The sequence below is a fragment of the Hylobates moloch genome, unplaced genomic scaffold (genome assembly GCF_009828535.3).
Source record: "Hylobates moloch isolate HMO894 unplaced genomic scaffold, HMol_V3 SCAFFOLD_14, whole genome shotgun sequence".
Taxonomy (NCBI): domain Eukaryota; kingdom Metazoa; phylum Chordata; class Mammalia; order Primates; family Hylobatidae; genus Hylobates; species Hylobates moloch.
In genome coordinates, this window is record NW_026652289.1 from 74,429,114 (window position 1) to 74,451,420 (window position 22,307).

General features: G+C 39.6%; 1 protein-coding gene across 4 annotated transcripts in view; it reads left to right on the forward strand.

Annotated features, from left to right (window-relative positions):
- GPR176 (G protein-coupled receptor 176) overlaps window positions 1-22,307 on the forward strand; it is a 124,645-nt gene that overhangs the window by 84,684 nt on the left and 17,654 nt on the right. Inside the window, exon 1 of one of the 4 annotated variants that reach the window (XM_058427933.1) lies at window positions 9,348-9,543. The exons of the other annotated variants lie outside the window; for them this stretch is intronic. Coding sequence (XP_058283916.1) covers window positions 9,507-9,543 — 37 coding nt within the window. The 5' untranslated portion in view covers window positions 9,348-9,506. Of the gene's footprint in view, window positions 1-9,347; window positions 9,544-22,307 lie in introns of those variants that run through there. 4 annotated transcript variants of the gene reach the window in all.

The following is a 22,307-nucleotide window of genomic DNA, read 5'->3' on the forward strand; positions in this document are numbered from 1 at the left end:
CAATACCTAGTTTACTGAGAGTTTTTAGCATGAAGTGCTTTTGAATTTTGTCAAAGGCCTTTTCTGCATCTATTGAGATAATCATGTGGTTTTTGTTTTTGGTTCTGTTTATGTGATGGATTACGTTTATTGATTTGAATATGTTGAACCCTCATGGGCTATTAATGTAAAACTCCACATTTTATTAACAATAATTGCTTTTTTAGCTGAAGAAAAAGTGTTTTCTTTCTTTAGACTAATTAAGAATCAGTAAGTCATCTTAGAATTTAAAACTTTGAAAATCTTATTTTTTCTTCTTTTAGTCTACAATAATAAGATGAAGGCTGAACAGCAAAATACAATGGAATGTTTTAAGTTTTATCTACATTCGATTTAAGCAAATGGGGCATTTATTTTGAGGGAGCATCAGAAGATGAAGTGGAAAAGGTCAGATTCCTTAGAGATTCATTTTTTGGCTTTGTAGATTTAATTATTTAGAGTATCCTACATTTAACTTGTTGCTTTATTGAAAAACCCAGCATATTTATTCATAAATAAAAATATTCAGAATGCAGAAACTTAATGCATCTATGACAACCTAATTTTGTTATAAGTCATTGGTCACTCAATGAGCAAGCACCTTTTTAAAATTATTACAGCAGCTGGTACCTTTTGACTTTTTTTTTTTTTTTTAAATTAATGGAGATGCGGGGTGTTGGTATGTTGCCAGGCTGGTCTCGAACTACTGGCCTCAAACTATCCTCCTGCCTCAGCCACCCAAGTGCTGGGATTACAGGCATGAGCCACCATGATTGGCCAGAACAAGCACATATTAATCAGCTACCATGAGCCAAGCACTATGTTGTACTCTGGTGATGAAAAGACGAAGATAAATACTGTTCTTATCCTTGAAGAGTTAATGAGCTTTTGGAGGAGTTGGTCTTATGATCTTATGAGGGCCTTACCTCATAAGGTTGTAGTTGAGATTAAATGAGTTAATGTATGTAAGATGCCTGGCTTGTAATTATTGTGCAATAAATGTTAGCTGCTACTACTACTACTGTTACCACTACTAGTATCACCACTAATGTGCTAAGTGCTGTGTTAATTAATGTAAACAAAGTATAATGGAGAAACAGAAGATTAAATTTGCATGGGATCTGTGGAATCAAAGAGGTTTTCATGGAGAAGGTGATATTGGAAATGGATCCTTAAAGCTTAAATAGGATTTTCCACGTATATACAAGAGGCAAGGGAATTAAGAAAGCTATCAGGTAAAGACATAAAGGAGTTGGAGTAAACAGCACACTCAGAGAGTGAGAGGTGATCCAGAAAGCTAGAACCCAACCTGCAATCACGGTAGGCAGTGGACAGCGAGAATCTTAGGACTGCTGGTCAGGCACTTATAGTACTGTGTAAAGGAATTGAGATTTTATCCTGTGAGTAGAGAACAGGCATTGGAGGATTTTTATTAGAGGACTAAAAAAGATGAGTTCTGGTCTTTAAAAGATGACTGGCAAAAATGGAAAAGCTTAGGAGAGAGTCGAGACCAGACCCCCCATAGGCAGTGGATATTGTGAAAGTCTTTCCCTAGACTGATAACTCAACTTTTTCTTGTTATCAGTTTGAATAGACTTCAACATTTTTTAAAGAATTGACTTTACCTCTTTGGCACCTTCAGTTAGTTACCCTCTGTGTATGATGACTTCTGGGATTAGTCAGATGTCCCCAGCTATAGGATCAGAAAAATATCTAGAACACATTGATGTAGTTGAATGCAACACTTTATTATTGTTATTTGCGTGAATCCAGTTGCTCACTGACAAACATTTAGTAAGCATCTCCATGTGCCAAGTACTGTTTTTGACTCAAATAACAAGGACATTTCCAGAACTAATTTTGTTGGTTAACAAACTAAAGGGGACCCTGAGTAAAGGGTTTTCCCTTTCTCCTTCTCTTAGAACAAATTTATGTTAACTTTATAGCCCTGTCCCGCTAGAAGTCTCTCTCAGTCTCTTTATAAATTTTATAAAAAAGAAGTGCCTTCTGAAGGGTCTGCCTAAATTAAGGAGGTGGGTGTTTGTGTTGGTCCATTTATGTTGCTATAAAGGAATACCTGAGACTGGATAATTTATAAAGAAAAGAGATTATTTGTCTCATGGTTCTGCAGGCTGTACAAGAAGCATGGTGCCAGCATCTGCTTCTGGGGAGGGCGGCAGGAAGCTTCCACTCATGCAGGAAGGCAAAGAAGGAGCAGGCATGTCACATGGTGAGAGAGGAAGCAGGAGAGAGAGAGGCAGAGGTGCCAGGCTCTTTTAAGCAACCAGATATCACATGAACTCATTACCACAGGGGAAGGTACCAAGCCATTTATGAGAGATCTGCCCCCATGACCCAAACACCTCCTACAAGGTCCCACTTCCAACAATGGGAATCACATTTCAGCATGAGATTTGGAGGAGACAGACTTCCAAACAATATCAGTGTTGATGACGGTGGCCAAGACCCTGGTATGTTTTCCAGTATCCTTTCCACTCTTTCCAGAACAATAGAAACACTCTTTTTATATTTATTTGTTTGTTTGTTTGTTTTGAGAGAGGTCTGTCCCTCTGTTGCCCAGGCTAGAGTGCAGTGGCACGATCTTGGCTCACTGCACCCTCTGCCTCCCAGGTTTAAGCAATTCTTGTGCCTCAGTGTCCTGAGTAGCTGGGATTACAGGCATGTGCCACCATGCCTGGATACTTTTTGTATTTTTATTAGAGACTGGGTTTTGCCATGTTGACCAGGCTGTTCTCGAACTCCTGGCCTCAAGTGATCTGCCCTCCTGGGCCTCCTAAAGTGCTGGAGATTACAGGCATGAGCCACCATGTCAGGCCTGAAACTCTGTTTTTAGATAGACACATTGTTTTCCAGAATAAAGACAGGCTCCATGGCAACCAGTATGGTCACGTGACTGATGCAAAGTGTCACATAAGAGTTTCCTGCAGTTTTCCTTAAAGACAGGTGATATTCACCGCCCTTTCTCCAGCTTCTTCATCCCTTTTCCACCCTAATTCCTGAAATACAGATATTTTGCTGGAGCTCTAGTTTCCACCTTAGACTCTGAGAATGGGGGCCCAGTATTCGGGACGGTGGAATAACGAGCTATAAAGATGCTGAGGATTTTGTGGGGCAGAGCTCCTATAACCAGTCCTGGACTATCTCTTGGATTTTTATATGAGACAGAAACACTTCTTTGTCTTCCTTAAGCTGTTATTTTATATTTAGCAAAATCGAATCCTTTGCTTTTTGTTTTTTAATATAATTTTTAACTTTTATTTTTTGTGAGTACATAGTAGGTATATATATTTATGGGGTACAAGATATTTTGATAAGGCCGGGCACAGTGGCTCATTCCTGTAATCGCAGCACTTTGGGAGGCCGAGGCAGGTGGATCACCTGAGGTCAGGAGTTCAAGACCAGCCTGACCAACCTAGAGAAACCCCATCTCTACTAAAAAAATACAAAAATTAGCTGGGCATGGTGGCGCATGCCTGTAATCCCAGCTATTTGGGAGGCTGAAGCAGGAGAATTGCTTGAACCCAGGAGGCAGAGGTTGTGGTGAGCCGAGATTGCACCATTGCACTCTAGCCTGGGCAACAAGAGCGAAACTCTGTCTCAAAAAAAAAAAAAGAAGATATTTTGATATAGGCATACAATGTGTAATAATCACATTAGGGTAAGAGGTATACATTACCTCAAGCAGGTATCCTTTGTGTTACAAACATTCTAATATTACTGTTTTTGTTTTTTAAAATGTACAATAAATTATTGACTATAATCACCCATTGTCTATCAATTACTAGATCTTATTCATTCTATTTTTGAACCCATTAATTATCCCCACTTTTCCTCAGCCCCCCACTGCCCTAACCAGCCTTTGCTTACCATCATTCTACTCTCTATCTCCATGAGTTCAATTGTTTTAGTTTTTAGCTCCCACAAATAAGTGAGAACATGTGAAGTTTGTTTTTCTGTGCTTGGCTTATTTCACTTAACATAATGACTTCCAATCCCATACATGTTGTTGCAAATGATAGGATCTCATTCTTTTTTAATGGCTAAATAGTATTCCATTGTGTATATGTATCACATTTTCTTTATCATTCATCTGTTAATGGACACTTAGGTTGCTTCCAAATCTTTACCCAAATCTAATCTTAAGTGGTATAATGACTCTAGGGAGATTTCATAAGCCTTCTTGGAAGCTTATTATAGGGCTTGCTCATCCTTAAAATATTCCTTTTTAGTTTTAAAAAAGTATCTTTGATGTAATCTGTTTCTGTTTTCTCTTTTCCAACTCTCTGAAAATGGAGAATAATTGATTGGCTTCTTTCTCATAATAAATCTTCATGGAATATAATATTTTTAATTCACATTAATTTTATAGCTTTTGTCAATCAGTGGGTTTAAAACTTTTTAAATTGGAAATATTCAGAGCTGGATTCTTTTTCTTCATAAGAGATTTGTCTATGCTAGGTTTGGGTTCTAATTATGCCTTTGATTTTTTATTAGGGACTACAACAAGCTTGCTCTTAGCAAAATGAATAAACTGCTGAACTGTGAAAGGAGGAAACATAGAATGCATTTATAATATCTGGGGAGAATTAATAGAAAATGGACTTTCTCTCTGTGTACATGTGTGTGAGAAAGAAAAAGAATGTCATCAAAGCAAAACACTTCATGTGTTTAATTGCTGCCCTGTTTCATGGCTTCCTGGGGAGCAGGAGGCACATCTCAATAGGGGAGCAATGTCGGCTTCCTCTAGCGCATGAAATTGGGGCCACTGTTTGAGGTGCCAGACTCATTTCTGCGCCAGCTGTCTTTATTTTTTGACTTATTTGGGAGACTGCAATCCCAGCAAAACAGTCACTAAAAGCAACCTTTAAGGGAAATGTAATTAAATAAATATTAGGACTTTCCTCAGTTTTGTGCTCATATCTTCAGTAATGTACTGACTCATTTTTTAGGAATAACAGCTTTATTGACATGTAATTCACTTACCATGTCACTGCTTTTTGTTGTATGATTCACTGGTTTTTAGCATATTTACAAAGTTGTGTAACCATTACTAAAATCATTTTCAGATGTTTTCATAACTCCAGAAAGATACTCTCTTCTCATTAGTATCCGCATGTCCCCCCAATTCCCTTTGCCCTCAGCCCTAAGCAATGAATCTACTCTCTGTTTCTAAGGATTTGCCTATCCTGGACATATAAAAATGGAATTGTATAATATGTGGCCTTTTGTTACTGACTTCTTTATTTAGCATGATGTTTTTGAGGTTCATCCATGGTGTAGTATGTATCAGCACATCATTCTTTTTTATTCCTTTTAATATTTCATTGTATGATTATACCATTCATCTCTTGATGAACATTTGTGTTGTTTCTGCTCTCTGGCTATTATGAATAGGGCTGCTATGGACATTTTTGTACAAGTTTCTATGTGGATATGTTTTCCTTTTTCTTGGATATATATACTTGGGAGTGGAATTGCTGTATGTGTGGGAGGCAGCAGAATAATGCTCCCAACCCTACTCTCTCCCAAAGATGTTCATTCCCTAATCCTTGGAACCCATGAATATGTTAAGTCTCATGGTAAATGGACATGAAGTTAAGTGTGCAGATGAAATTAAGCTGCTAATCAGCTCACCTTAAAATAAAGAGATTATTCTAGATCATCTGAGTGTGCCCTCAGTGTAATCCAAAGGGTCCTTAAAAGATAGAAGATGGAGGCAGAAAGAGCCAGAGTCATGCACTGTGATCAATACTTGACCAGCCATTTTGGCTTTGAAGATGGAAGGAACCACAAGCCAAGGAATGGGGACACCCTCTAAAACAACCTTGCCCAACCTGTGGCCCATGAGCTGCACGTAGCCAAGGATGGCTTTGAATGTGGCCCAACACAAATTTGTAAACTTTCTTAAGACATTATAAGATTTGCGTGTGTGTGTGTGTGTGTGTGTGTGTGTTTAGCTCATCAACTATCATTAGCGTTATAATGTTTTATGTGTGGCCCAATTTTTCTTCCAGTCTGGCCCAGGGAAGTGAAAATATTGGACACCCTTGCTTGAGAAGCTGGAAGAAGCAAGGAAGTGGATTTTCCCCTAGAACCCCCAGAAGGAACATAGACCTGCTGAGACCTTGATTATAGCCTTTGGAGAATCACTTTGGACTTTTGACCACCAGAACTATAATATAATAATTTTGTGTTGTTTTAATCAGCAAGTTTGTAGTAATTTGTTACAGCAGCAGTTGGAAACAAATATATTGAATCATATGGGAACTCTATGTTTAACCTTTTGAGGAACTGTCAGAACGTTTCCTAAAGCGGCTGCCCCATTTTGCATTCCCACCAGCAGTCTAGTCTGTGAGGGTTCCAATTTCTCCACATGCTCACAAGCACTTGTTATTATCTGTCTTTTTGATTATAGCTATCCTAGTGGGTGTGAAGTGATTTATCATTGTGGTTTTGATTTGCATTTATCTAATCACTAATGATGCTGAGCTTCTTTTCATGTGCTTATTGGCCATTTGTATGTCTTCTTTGGAGAAATGTCTGTTCAGATCCTTTGCCCCCTTCATTGCACTGGAACATGGGGTGTGTGTGTGTGCATGCACATGTGTGTGATGTTAGAGGGAGCAGGACCAATTCTGGGACAGTTCAGGAAGAGCCTTGTATACCATGCACCAGGGATTTGGGATAAAATACTGAGAGTGATAAGGGAAGTCAATGACGGATATAAAGCCAGGTGGCGTCCTGATCAATTCTGTATTTTAGGAAACATTCTGAGGAGCCAATGGAGGATACTGAGGGCTGATGGAAGGAGGAGATAGAGGACTAGTGGCTGAGAGATATTGGGCTACTGGAGTGATACAATCAAGAAATGACCAGGATTGAAACCAGGGCGGTGGTGGTAGGGCAGAGAAGAGTTTACAGATTGAAGGATTTTAGGGGAGATAATGAAATCTACAGTATTTTGTTGGATGTGGGGGTTTAAGAGCAAAAGTAGCTTGAGAAAATCCCAGCTATCTGGTTTGGGCCATTGAGTGGAAGGAGGTACATTTTATGGACATAGAGAGCCCTGGAGCAGGAACATTTAGGGGCAGGTAGGAAACCAACAATGGATTTAGTTTTAACCATGTTGACTTTGAGGTGTCTCTGAGGCATCCATAGGGAAATGGGTTGTTTGACATGAGTTTGAAATTAAGGAGAGAGATATGGGCTGGACAGACACATGTAGGCATCAATACTAGGTCAATTAGCTGAAGCTGTGGTATGGCTGAGATTACCTGGGGAGACTGTGTAGTGTGAGAAGAAAAGAAAGTTAGGGATAGGAACATCTTTTGAGGAAACAGACACGAAAGAGGAACCAATGTAGGAGACGCAGAGAGGTTGGCAGAAGATTCTTTATCTGCTGAGGTTTGGCAGTCGTAGAAACCAAGGCAACTCCAAATTTCCATTGTATGCTCAAGTACCTAAGAACCAAGTTAACACATGCTTCAGTGGTCTCCAAAAGGTTCCCCCGTTCCAACCTTAAGCTGAGAAGAACTGTTTCCATTTTTAATGACTCAAATGTTCAAAGATAATGCTCTTTGATCTTGAAGTGCTTGAAGACTAAGCATGGAATGTAGTGGAGGCTTTTGCTTATACTGACATTGACTCTGGGGCAAAGCAGAAGTCCACTTTTATATAACAGTCTCTGTTTATATTCTCCTGGATGAGGCCTTCTAGCAGTTGTTATTGACTAATTTCCTTCATCCTTTCATATTCTAACATTTCTTAAATTGGGTTATGTTTTACAATCAAGTGTTATTTAAATCAATGAGATATTTTAGAATTAAGAAAATAGAGCATTAAAGTTTAAATCTCATGTCATTTGTGAACATTTTTGCTTTTTATATTTTGCAGAGCTGCAGCTATTAACATTTAGCACACAGAGTGGAGTCACTTTAATTGGCAACTCATTTGCTGACTCTCACTTTTTTCTTCAAAGTGATTCTAGCCTCTGGCCTCACTAAACTCCTTGCTATTGCCATATCCATGCTATGCAACCTGCCTGCATGCCCATGGTGGACTCCCTCTTCCAGTCCTGTCTCTCCCTCTTGTCTGCCTGGGCCTCCATCCAAGACTCAGATCAAGTGTATCCTCCTGTGGTGTTCCACCTCCCACTCCAGCCCGTTGGGTCCTCCTTCCTCTTCCCATATATTCCTCCATCATTTGTTTAGTAAATACTTATCTATCTATGTGTCAAACTCATTTGTCAACTCCTTGAGATTTTGTCTTGTTTATTTTTGTAAACCTGGTACTTAGCTCAGAGCCTTGCATTCTAATAAATTAATAAATGTTTGTTGAATAAGTAAACTATTTTTGCTATTATCTTATACACAGCTCATTGATTGTTCAGTATCAAAGAGTGGTAGTTTGTAACTCTTAATTAAGTCAGAAAAGTGAACAAATACTGGTAATATGTTCTCAGCACTACCTTAGGATTTTCCTCATACTAGTTGTCTTATGATGCAGAATACACATAGTGATTTGAATTCTGTGAATTATTCACAGATTTATCTAACTGGTTGGGAATGTGTATATATATATTTATATAAATTAAATTATATAATTATAACAGTACTGGTATTAAGAATATACAAAGTTATTTGAGTTGTTCTAGACAGATAAGATAAAATATACTTTCCAATTAACACATATCACCCATCCTTGTATGAACCTTGCAGCTTTAGGTAGCAGAACAACTTAGAGAAAAAAACTATTATACTCATGCCAACTCAGAGGCAGAGGCCGTCCTATCTGGGACAGGCTTCCTCCCATTTCCCAGCTTGGAAAGGAGAGACAGGGACTGAGGAATGGGTGAATGTTGGCCTTGAGGGTGCCATTTAAAATTTTTACATTGGAGCTGTAAAGCCAGATAACCAGGCTTTCAGGTGGGTGGGAACAATACCAATAAAGTGAAATCAATAAACATAAGTGTTTATAACATAAGTGTTTTATAACAGAGAAAGTAGTCAAAAACAAATCAGATCATATAGATATGGTTTAGCTATTTCTACTTTAATTTTAAACCATAGTCTATTAAGCAACTAATGGCCTCAAGTCCTTTCTAGATGTGTCCCCAAGCCCACCCTTTGTTCCTGAGATGACTCACTTTTCCCTGTAGATCCTGCAACCTCACTCTCCAGGGCTTTCCTAGATTTGACCCCAGAGCATTGTGAGCTCCTTGTATCCTGCACACACATTGCCCCCATGGAACTTTGGCATTCTTTGTGACCTCATGGCTTTCTTACTCTCACCAAGTTTTTTCCCTGATCCATTCTGATGCCCAAGTCCAAGTGGCTTTTCCAGTGACACATCTTTGGTCTTTGTTCTCAGTGTTGGGGGTTGCGTTGTGAGGTGTTGTCTCTTCATGAGAAGGCAGTGTGACGTAGTGATCACATCCCAGGCTCTGGAGTTCAGCTGCTTCTGTCTGAATGCCAGCTCCACTGCTTCTTATTTCTAGAACCTTGGGTAATTACTTAACCTTTCAGTGCCTCAATTTCCTTATTTTTAAAATGGGATTGAATAGTACCTAATTCATTTGGTTCTTGCAAATATCACATGATACGTATACTTAGACAATAAGTATTCACTAAATTCTGGCTAGTAGTATCATTCTTCCTAATGTTAGCACACTAAATTTGCTTACATTCCAGCTACCCCAGCCTGGACATACCGGTCCCCATACACTGTGACGGGGAGGGCAGTTTTGCTGTAATGTAAACTCATCCAAGCCAAAGAGCCTCTGCCCTGAAGTTCACATTGTGGTGAAAGCAGTAGTTTGTTTCCAGAGCTTTGCCTGTGAGGTGTGCCAATGTCTCCTGAAACTCTTATTGATTCTCTTGGTACTTTATAACAAGGGCAGGCTTTTTTATTTTATTGGAGCAGAGGAAAATCACACTTTTCTGATTACTTGTCCTGCTCCCTGAGTGAATCGAAAGAAACCATGTCTGGCACCTTTGATCCCTGCTGGTAAAGCTGCTCTCTCAGCCAGTGATGCTGATTCTTTGACCCCTTGGCAATCCCTGTTGGCTGCCCCTCCAGCTGGCAGAGGGCCAACTCAGTGCTTGTGCTAATCTCCAAAGAACCAGGAAGGAGACCTGAGCAGCATCCTAAGTAGCACTGGCCTCAGGCAGCAGGCAATGTATGTGCCCCATCAGCCCCTCCACGCAGTGTCTTTTCCTCTCTTTTGGTTCTCCTTCCTAGACAACATGTTAGTGTCAACGAGATGCATGTCAGTCAGGCCATGAGCCGGAGGCCTTTCCTCCCGCCTTTCCCACACAGACACCTACCTGTCCTAGTTAAGGATGGTTCTGTCAGCTTGCTGTCGGGGCTGGAAAACAACCACAACATTTTCTCTCCCACCTCTGGGTATTAATGGCTGAAAAACAACTTCAGGAATATTTGTATTTTAACAACAGACTTCTAGAAATAGAAAAATTAATCCCTAAAGATGATATTTTCAGCATCATACCAGGCTAGCTAGGGGTGGAAAGTTGTTTATTTCATAAACAAATTAAGTCACACATTTATTATACCATCTCCCAATACCACTTCAGTTGAGATAATCCATGTTGACAGCCTGGGATGTAGCCTTCCACATATTTCTCTGTGTCCCCATAGGGACATGCCACAATTTATCCTAATGGTGGACATTCAGATTGTTTTCATTTGAGAGTCACTGTCAACAACCCTTCAACAAACACATTTGAACACAACTTTATACATTGATTCTTTTATTTGTAGGATAGTTTTACAAAAGTAGGATTGTGCAAGGTACATGCATTTAATATTAGATTGGTGCAAAAGTGATTGTATTTTTTTCCATTAAAAGTAATGGCAGAAACCACAATTGCACCAATCTAATAGATACTGCCAAGCTACTTTTCAGATATCTGTAGCAATCTACCTGTCCACTGTAAAATAAAAATAAAATTCTAAGCCCCCCAACTGACTGAATGGACCTTCTTTGGCCAAGGGGACCCCAGAGTAACCTTGAAAACTGAGTTCTTGGCCACAGTAGGATGGAAGAAGATGGGGCATGCTTCACTATGCCCCCTCCTTCGTTAACTTCTATTAGACTTTCTTCTCTAAGGGCGAAACAGAAACTAACCGTTTCAAAAGACTCCACACTGATATCAACTAACAACCTCATGCTGCCCCTCCTTTTTTGCCTGATAAGAGACCGCTGACCATAGAGTGGCTCTGGCCAGTCTGGAGAGGGCACAGTAAAGGCCTACATATACTCTGCTTCACCTTTTGACAGCAGAGGGCTGAAAACTCCACCCTTAGATCATGCTAATGCTGCTATTTTTGTCACATGAGACCCATGAAGGGGCATGAAGCTCAACTGCATGTGCATACATTTCTCCTTTCATATATATTCATGCTCCTCCTATAGCTTGTTGAATATGTATATTTGAGCACATTGTTTAGCATAAATTCCTGTTCCTTTTTTCCCCTCCTTTGAAGTGTCTGTTTTTAGCATAGCCTCTAGCCTATCAAAATGGCACCCTGAAGGCTTCAACCCTTTGTGAGAAATAAAGCTCCCCTTTCCAAATGTATGAACCTCATCATTCTTCAGTGGACACCACCCAAAACATATAAGGATGCTTATAGCTTCATACCTTTTAATACTTGAGCATATTATTATTATTGTTATTCTGCCAAGCAATGGTGGAAAGTAGGTTCTCCTTTTTGTTTTAGTTTGCATTTTTCCCCATTCCGTTAGGATACACTGTGCCAGTGGTCAGAGTTCTTCCTTGGAGGCTGACCCTGATGGCATCTTTGGGACTATTTTCAGGCCCCCTCTAGCTTCTGTTTACTCCAGGCAAGAGCGGAAGAAGCAGCTTCAATGAACAGGATGGATTTTAATCATAGGAGCTGATGTGTGCTGTATGAACTTAAAATAATCAAAAAGTTGGGTTTCATGCAAATGGCATTTGAAAAGGTTACAGGAATGTAGAGGAAAGAATAGCTAATGTGTGTTCACAGTTGCTAGGGGCATTGTGGCTTTGCCTAGCTCTGCAGTGGTCACTTTGCTGTGCCCTGCACACTGCAGAACCTGCAGGAGCCCCCTGTAGGCGGGGAGGACCTTCTACTCAGCTATCCGTATTTCTGTGTGGTCCCCCTTTCCTGAGGTTTTCTGTGACTTTTAAGCACCCCTGGGGTCCTGTCTTTACTCCAGTTGGAAATCTCTCAACCTTGTTCCAGAAGTGGACCCCTTTTCAGTGTGCTTTGCTGAGTTGTGAATGGGTTTTTCTAGAAGTGACTTTCCATTTCTACTTCTAGCCTTCACTGTCAATTCCCTCATCTTCTGCCCTGCTCCAGCTTGCTGAGATGGCATGTCTCTTGGATAAGAATTTCAGCGCAATCCTGGGGATTTGTGGATTAGTTTGTTGTGGATTGAAGCTTTCCTCTGAGGCATAAGCTTCCTTTTGTTTCCCTCTCCTGCCACACTGTCCTTCTTATCCTGCATGCTATGAAATAGGCATCCCAGAGTAATGCGTGCTCACACCCTCTTAGGGGTTCTTCCCCCATAACGGCAGTGAATGTGATCTGAGAGACAGGGCCCTGAGGTAAGAGGATCTGCTTGACTCACTTAGACCTGTTGCTGCGCTTATGGTGGACTCAGAGAACCATCCAACCCTGAACCGGCTGGATTACTTTTCAGAAATGTTATAGTAATGCATTTGGAAAAGCATATGCCATAAAAATGATGCCTCATCCATGAAGCACTGGGTACTGGGCACAGGACTACTCCTTCTGGGTCTCCATCAAGCTTCTCACCCACTGATTGGCAAAAATCAGTGAGATGTGATAGCACCTGCTGCAGGCAGGAATTTTTGGGGAAAAGGCTCTACAAATATCGCTGGCAGAAATGAGAAATCAATATCACAGATATAAAAACACCAGAAAATAAGCATATTTATATACAATGTTTTTTTTTTGTTTATAATGGCAAAAACCCATGAACAAAGCGAGTGCCCATTTGTAGGACAAAGGCTGAATAAATTGTAATATATTCACACCGTGGAATAGGGAGATCTTTCCCATTATGTAATGCATATATATAAAATAAAATTATATTTTTACAAAATAATAATACCATATGTCTGTAAATACAATGTAAATGTTTATATATGATGAAATAATGATAATGGAGAAAGGTATATTCACATTATATATATAAGAAGATGGTGTCCACAAAGAACAGCATGTGTAAATGATAGGCCACTTACACAAAATTAAGTATATAAGTGTATATATTCACAAAGACATGTATGAAAAAGTGATGACCAGAATATTTACCATGCTTTTCTTAAGATGGTGGGATTTCAGGTAATTTTTCTTTCTTCCTATGCTTTTCTAGACCTTTTTTCTTTTTTTGAAACAGACTCTTACTCTGTTGCCCAGACTGGAGTGCAGTGATCGTGGCTCACTGAGGCCCTGGCCTCTTGGTCTCAAGTGATCCTCCTATCTCAGCCTTCCAAGTAGCTGGGACTATAGGCACGTGCCACCATGCCTGGATAATTTTTCTTTATTTTTTATAGAGACAGGGTCTCCCTATGTTGCCTAGGCTGGTCTCAAATTCCTGGACTCAAGAAATCCTCCCACCTTGGCCTCCCAAATTGCTGGGATTACAGGCATGAGCCACCACATCCAGCCTGAACCATTGTAACAGTAAACGTGTTAGTTTAAAAAAAAATTAGGAAGAAACTAAAACTGTTTTCATTGTGAAAAAGCAGAGGGGTAGAGGGATGAAATGTCGAGCTTGTGGATATGTAGCTCAGCATCTTATTTCTGGGTTCCCCTCAAACTTGGAATCCAACTAGGATCCTACGTAACTAGTAAGCATGGAGCTAGTGGAAATGTGCTTCCCAATGTTCATTTGCTTTTTCATTTTTTTCCAGTTAACAAATACATATTTAGTGTTCATGATTACCAGATACTGTTATAGGCATTGGGGCTATAGTGGTAAAAATATCTGATGAGATCTGTACCTTCATAAAACTTACAGTTTAGTGGAGATTGGCACAGATATTTGACTAATCCTCAGTATAATAATTGCTACAAACAAGAAGTAATCAGTATGATGAGAACTGATGCCAGGCAGGCCTGATTTGCATTGATGGTTCTGGTGGTGAGGGTGGGTTTCTTGGAAGAAGACCTAAAAAGTGAGGTAAACTTAGTGAGGATGAGGCAGAGGGCAGAAGGAACAGTTGTTTTGGGGTCTGGGAAGCCTCTTTTGTTACTCAGTTTGCATTACTATAAAATAATACCTCAGACTAGGTAATTTAAAAAGAAAAGAGGTTTATTTGGCTCACAGTTCTGCAGGCTGTACATGAAGCATTGTGCCAGCATCTGCTTCTGGCCTCAGGAAGCTTGCAGTCATGGCAGAAGGTGAAGGGGAGCCAGCCAGCATGTCACACGGTGAGACACAGAGCAAGAGAGAGAGAAGGAAGTGCCAGGCTCTTTTAAACAATCAATTCTTGTGTGAACCACCAGATTGAGAACTCATTCATTACCATGGGGATGGCACTGGGCCATTCATTAGGGATCTACCCCCATGACTCAAACATCTCCTACTAGGCCCCACTTCTAACAATGTAGGTCACGTTTCAACATGAGATTTGGAGAGGACATGCATCCAAACCATAGCAGCCCCCCAGGCAGAGGAGAGCTTTGAAGTTTTAGGGATTCAAGTGAAGGCCCATGGGGCTGCTACTCTCCCTTGTCCATAGGATAGCAGTACTCTAGAGGGCACCATTCACATTTAAAGTCATAGACTTGTCATCTATTACAAGGAACAGCAAGGGACAGCTTTCCTAATTCTCACAGTCTAGTGCTGGGCAGGCTAGACTTTTGGGTTTTGCCTTTACAAACAATGGGAAGGCAATGGAAGTTTCAAGAAGGGGAGTGATGTTCCTAATTGCTGTTAAAATCGTTGGTCTGGTTGTGGTGTGGAGAATGTGTTAGATGGGCTGGAGGAGCAGTGTGGGGAGACCAGCGAGGAGCTGCAGCAGTGGAGGCGAGGGGTGACAGGCCAGAGTGGTGCTGGCGGGGATAGAGAGAAGCAGCTGCATTATGCATTTATTCTGTAGGTAGAATTGACAGGACTAAATATTGCATTGGATGTGGAGCTAAGTGATAAGAAGGTGGCAAGGATTCCCGTGTTTCTAACATGAGCAACCAGGGGGATGGAGGTGTCGTTTTCTGAGATGGATAATATTGGAGGAGGAGGAGTTTTGGGAAAGGTCAAATGCTTAGGTTGGACATGTTAAGTCCAAGATGATTGTGAGAGTCCAAAGTAAAGAAGTCAAGTGGGCATGTGGATATCTGGTTGGCTTATGGATATTTGGGTCTGTAGCTCAGATAAGAGGTAAAGTGGAACAATGCACATGGAAGTTATTAAAATTTCACCTAAAATAGTCTAGAGAAGAGGATAGCATGAGAAGGGTCAAGACTGGGGCCTGAAGAAGGAAGAGAAGCCAGCAAAAAATACTGAGAAATGGCCAAAACAGTAGCAGGGAAACCGGAAGAGCATACTCTGGACATAAGTGTTGTTGGAAGTTTCTAATGTCCAACTGGGAACAGACCAAGGCCTTTGAATGATCTGGTTAAGATCATCCCATAGGGTAAAGGTAAATGCTACCATCCTTGAGTCCTCATTGCCATCCCATAGGCCTAGCCCTCAGTGTTAGTGACTGATATTCCTTGACTATGGCTTTTGTGGTCTTTCCAACAGCTACTTATCAGGGAAAAATCACGGTTGGACAGTCAAGGAGCTACGTTTTCTGATTTCATTAATTTTACTGATGGAAAGAAGTTAAGCTGATAAAATTATTTTAAGGACTATTAATTGTTTGGGTTTTGGTGTTCTTTATATTTCTTAGAAAGTCAGAGAATAAAAAGGAGATTTACTTTCAAGAGTTAAAAGAGCTTAAAGTTTACATGATTTTTTAAAATTTATTTTCTTAAAGGAAGGGTAAGTAAAATCTGACACTCTGAAAAAACATTATTTTGTGGTTGCTCAGTAACTACTGTGATGCCTTTTATGACTTAGAAATAAGTCTCACTAATTTATAGTTTCATGATGATCAGCAAAATAAAGCTCACAAATAATAATGCTTTGTGATATTATAGTTATTTAACACCTGTAATGAGTGAGGCAGTGTTTGGCACTTTTTATATATCTCATTTAATACAACAGCTCTAAAAGGTAAATTTTATCATTTTCATTCTGAAGATGAAAGGAGTAAGAGTCTATGCAAAGTGTCTAAGTAGTAGACCTCACCACATAGCAGCTTAAAGCAACAGTTATTATCTCATAATTTCTGCAGATCAGGAATTTAGGAACAGCTTAGCTGGGTATTTCTGGGTCAAGGTCTCTCATAAGGTTGCATCAAGATGTTGGCCAGAGCTGTGGCCACCTGAAGGCATGAGTGGGGCTGGAGGATCCACTTCCAAGTTGGTGCATTCACATGGCTGTTGGCAGGAGGCACCAGTTCCTTACCACATGAGCCTCTTCATAGGACTGCTTGGGTTTCCTCAAGACGTGTCAGTTGGCTTTCCCCAGAGCAAGTGATTCAAAAAGATGAGGACAGAAGTAGCAATGTCTTTTGTGACCTAGCCGTGGAAATCTCACAGACATTTCTGTCATGTCCTATTGTTTACACAAATCGACTTCATTGACTATGGGAGAGGCCCACACAGGGATGTGAAGATCATTGACTATCTTAGAGGCTGATGAAGAGGGGCTTACAATATTTGCTTTTGCCAGAACTCTTAACAGTTAGCAAAAATAGCTTTTCTTTCTGTTACATAAGACTTACATAATCTTATCTGGAAACAAGGAAAGTGTAGATAACTTTTCCAGGTTCCTTCCATCCATATGAGTATATAAAATCTATTTGGTGTTGTAGATTACCTTCTTACCCCTATTAAAAAATTTCAGAGTTTTTTACTGGAAAAATAACTTAAAGAGTTGCAGCATGTCACTGATTTTTGCATATATGCTCATTTTTGTTTCCTTACTTAGGGTAATATTAAAATTTATTGGCTAATATTTATCATCCAGTGATCAGTCTTTAGTCGTGGTATTTGCATACTTATAAGCCTTTATAAGAATAATGCCAAGGGCAAGACTAATGGAAACTATGGCTTAATGAAAATGAACAGATTTTATATTTTATCTTATTTGCTTCAGCCACATTGAGTCAGTGACATTGATTGCACTGTGAAAGCCAATATTTTACAAACTCAGAAAGTAGAAAATCGATCTCTCCCAGATTAGAAAATTCTTTCCCTTGCATTTTGTTTTAGAGAAAATAAGAGGTCACATCTCCTCATTGATCTTACTGCTTTAAACAGGCTAATAGCATTTTCAAAATTGCATTATTTTGAACCAGCAGGAAAATTACATGGTAAATAACTCAATGTTATTCAAATCAACTAATATTAGAGTAAAAATGCAGGAATTGGAAACTAATTATTCATGAAATGCTAAATGTTAGGTGAATTCTCCTCTGCGCATCTGTGTCACTGTGGCCATCACCATCATGAGTCTTGGATGCTTAGAAAATGTTACAAAGCAAAGAAACCTTTTGTCCAGTTTTCAGCAACGTGACTAAAGAAGATTCAGGCACAGAGAGTCTCCGTTGCTTAAAGTCACTGGGAAATGCTCATACAAAATAGCGCTTAGCATGGGGAGAGAAATGGAACTGAAATAAGTCTCCCTGTTGTTTTGCTCTCTATTTCTGCCCTCTTCTCTTCCACTCTCTCCATGTTTACTCGAGGGAGGGCTGAAGAAGGAAAGAGAGAAAAGCAAGTATTAGGATTTGCTTTGCAAAAGGTGTTGTTTCTGCCCACTCACATGTACTTCATTACAGACCAGTACTTCCAAAATCATGTTACATCTGCAAAGCCCATAGATACACTTTGCCAGTTTAGTTCTTACCTCAAAAGGAATCATAGATATTCTGCTAGAATTATATATATTATTATAGATGTTATTCTGGGTCTAGAATCATAGCTATTCTGGGTCTAGGCCAGAGTGTCTTAGTTATCAAGTTCCTTTCATGCTACCAATGTGCCAATCTGTTATTTTGTTTACTTTGCCCCTCTCCCTCCTTCCTACAGAGCTCTTGGCTCCCAGCATTCTGTTTGAGCATTTATTCCATTCTCTTACTGAGCTGGCTGGCTCTCATGGCCTGTGTGCTATAACACATCCTTTCAGGTCAGAGCAAGGTTAAGTGTTCTATTCTTGACCTTGCTGTGACCTTCAGATCCATCACTTCCTTCCAGAGTCTTCCCTGTGTTGGCCAGCTATCTCCTGCCTTGTCCTGGATCTGGCTACCCTCAGCTCTTGCCCCATCTGCTGTTCTGGCTCTCCCAGCTCCTCACTGCGCAAACACTCCTCTCCTGCTGGCCTTCTCCTTCCTTGTAGGGACAGGAGAAGGTGATGAAGGACACACAGGAGGTCAGCTCTAGAGCAATTTAACCTCCTCAGTAGTGGGAGAGTGTCCCAAATCTGTTAGAAGAATTGGAATGCCATTTCTAACTCCTTACCCTCAGGCCTCTCCTTTTTCTCCTGCCTTGCCTACTAAATTCAGCTATAGAAAAATGAATGACATTTTCAGCTTTTAATTAATGTCATTGTCAGATTGTGTCAGATCATAAGGAATAAGAAGCCCTTATTTCCAAAATCGTATTTCTCCAGTTCACATCAGCTATGCTAGGTCCCGGTGGACTGAAGCAGGATCAGGCTCACTTTCCTTTCTTAGTCCTCTAATTATCTTACCCTTGGGGTCTTTGGAAATATTTCCAACATATTTTTTCCTTTCAGACTGCATAATTATAGTTACTGGGACAGAGGGAGTAGAATAGAGTGCATGAGTATTCCCTGTACGTTCACTAGACTAATTACAGTGTAGCATGATGTATCATTGTTGAATACATCTCTCTAAGCAGCTCTGACACTGTGTATTGGCAATGGGAAGATAGTAAACATTCAGCTTGTTGGTTGAAGGTAGTTCTCATCAGTAGGTATACTTATAAAAGTGAGTACGTAGGAAAAAATGATGATTTTGTTAAGTTATATTAAACTTCAAGTTTTAATTTATTCATCTATTTAGGTCTTTATGAAGCAACCCCTAGATATAAAACCATGTCTGGTGCTAATGAAGGTTCACAGAGTTTTCAGATAAGGTTCTTTTCAGGCTCCGTAATCTTACAATATGCAAGGGGAGAAATAACCCATGAAGCCTAAGTGCAATGTGAGTGGTGCAGAAGATATGGACCCTGCCTTTTGCATGAGTAATTTAATATAGGCAAGGGCCTCTTAGTAAGATGGCCTGTGTAGTAGATATTTAAGATAGTGAGCTGTTTCATGTCCACTCCATCAAGCGTGGCTTGTTCAGATGCCGATCCAAAGGGAGCATGCTTAACAATGGGTAGAGTTAGGTAAAACTTTTCCTTCTTTTCTCTGGAAGTTTTCTCCATATACCTATAGAAAGGGAAGTGGGGAAGTGGAACCTGTTGCTATTAAAGGGTTTCAACACTGTCACAGCTAAGTGGGGCTGATGATTTCAAGGCTCTTGCTATAGCTTTTCAGAGAATAATGTGCTTCTCAAGGAGGTTAATAGACCTAATATGAGCAACCAGAGAGAAGGCATCTTGTGAAGCCAGGAAAGTTTTCCAGTTGATTTATATGGAAAAAATTCAAGTCACTGGAAATATAAGGAGAAGAGTCATCAATTCAGATTCTGACTGTGTTTTTCTTCTTACTTTATGCCTCTGTATCTATCTTGCTGTGTGTTGAGAGACGTGAATGACTAATTTCAGGGGCTTTGTGAATTCCATGAGAGAGCCCCAAGGATGGGACAGACTTGACTGTGGTTGCTGAAATAGTTTTGTTTTGATCGTGCTATACAGTTTGCCTTACCCTTTGGGATACCATTATTGCTAAAAGATATGCGCATTTGTTGTAGACTCACCTAAAATTCATCGTGTGGCTTCACAGGAGCTGACTGGATGCAGCTATTGTTGGAGTCTCTTTATATATTCTTATATATTACAAAAGTGAGTCTTGCTAATATTTTATCTGCATTATTCTTTGGGAACAAGTATTCTGAGAAGAAACATCCATAGGGAATATATATTTCTTAAGATGCTTTTCATTCAAAGTAATTATTTAATATTCACCATGAATTTTAATGAACTTACTACATAGGTTCTTCCTGTTAATTCAACTCCTGCTTAGTTTGAACTTTCTGCATCATTTCAGAAAAAATCCTTTGGAATCAAATTAATTGTAGCTAAAATAACATGATTTTCTCATGCCAACAGCAATCAGCTTAAACTGAGTTGGGCAGGTATTAGTTTAATCATAAGTTACAGCAAACTGACACTTCTTTAGTGAGGAAGAGGCTCAAACTTTTATAGACTGGCAGGAAGAGCAAATTGTACTGAATACCGCCAGGCATAGCCCTATGGCTGCAAGCTGGTTTTCCCCTACATTCTTTGGCCATAATTCTTCTGATACCAGTAGCAAAAATCCTCAAATCAAAAAACTTCTTATCACTCAGTCAGCACTGACTCTCTGGTCACTTGGAAAATGTATCTGCATAGATTAAAGAACAATATTGTGAAAAAATCAAAGTAAGATAGAATCCTTTTTAGAGCTATTTAGAACTTTTTAGAACTATTTGCTTTGGAAGTGTGAACTGTGAAACTCAGTTGTTTAATGTTGGTTCCCCACCACCCCCCCATACTCCCTGGTCCACAGAGCTTAACAATGCCTTTTTTTGAACTCTTCAGGTATCATTTGACTTCTCTACACTGAGGAGTTCTGTATTCCTATCTTGTCTTTCCCTCGCTCTCTCTCTTGCTCTCTCTCTTACTCTTTCTCATTCTCTTTGGAGGTTTTGCTTGGGCAGCAGCTGTAAGGACTCAGAGAAAAACATGAATTTGACCTTTAGATTTCCAGGATTATCTCATTCCATTACGATGCTGCAACATTAGTTACTAGGTGTGTGGGTAGCCAGGGGTTATATCTTAAAGGGTGTTGTATGATGTTGAGAAGTTTAAACTTGTTTTTTTTTTAATGGCAGTAGGGAACCATTGAATGCCTTTAGTGAAATCAATCAAGTTACTTTTGTACCTCTGCTGTTCTTCAATATGGATTTAAGTTGTCAGTCTCACAAATAATGAATATTCTCTGGCAATATTTATTTATTTATTTACAAATAATGAATACATAAGCAACTCTTTTCAAAAATAAGCATCATAGTGAAACTACATTTGAATTATATCTAAACAAATATAGCAGTGCCCTCAGATATTCAGGAATGCTTTCACTGCTTTCTAGTGATGGTGGCAAAAAATGGAATAGTTTTTTTTCATCTTGATTAAAATTTTTAGTTGCTCATCCTGTGGGCCTAAATGCACAAGGGTGCTTGCTGGCTACCTACTGGGAACATGTCTTGGATTGATTAATGTTTTTCAAAGCTTTTTTTTTTTTTTTGAGACAGGATCCTGCTCTGTTACCAAGGCCGAAGTCCAGTGGTGTGATCATAGATCACTGTAGCCTCCAACTCCTAGACTCAGGTGATCCTACTGCCTCTGCCTCCTGAGAGGCTGGGACTACAGGTGCATGCCACCACCCCAGGCTAAGCTTTCTTATTTTTAATTTTTATTTTTGGTAGAAATGAGGTCTTGCTGTGTTGACCAGGTGGGTCTTGAACTTCTGGCCTCAAGCAGTCCTCCTGTCTTGGCTTCCCAAAATGCTGGGATTACAGGTGTGAGCCACCACACCTAGCTGGTTGTTGTTTTTTATTAAACAAGTAACCAAGTATAGTTAGAATCATTGTTTTATTATTTGTAACATATCCTTGGTCAGATAACATTTTAGAATACTCTTTTCATAATGATGAAATAATCTCATGGTTGTTTCAAGCTGTCTAGCTAATTGGATTTAAAACACTATCAGCCAGTTATCATTACTTTGAGATTTTTACTTTTTCTTAATGAAACAATGCCAAGGTCATTGATATCTTTTTTGATTTTCATAACCTTGTGTGGTTTTTAATTCATATTGGCATTCTATTAAGGCATGTCATGTTTATGTGCTACTGCAGGAATTCTGTGAGACATTTTATTTTGTTATTGCTTTTTAAAATATTTTTCATTGACAAAAATGGTATATATCTGTGTTGTACAACATGTATTTTGAA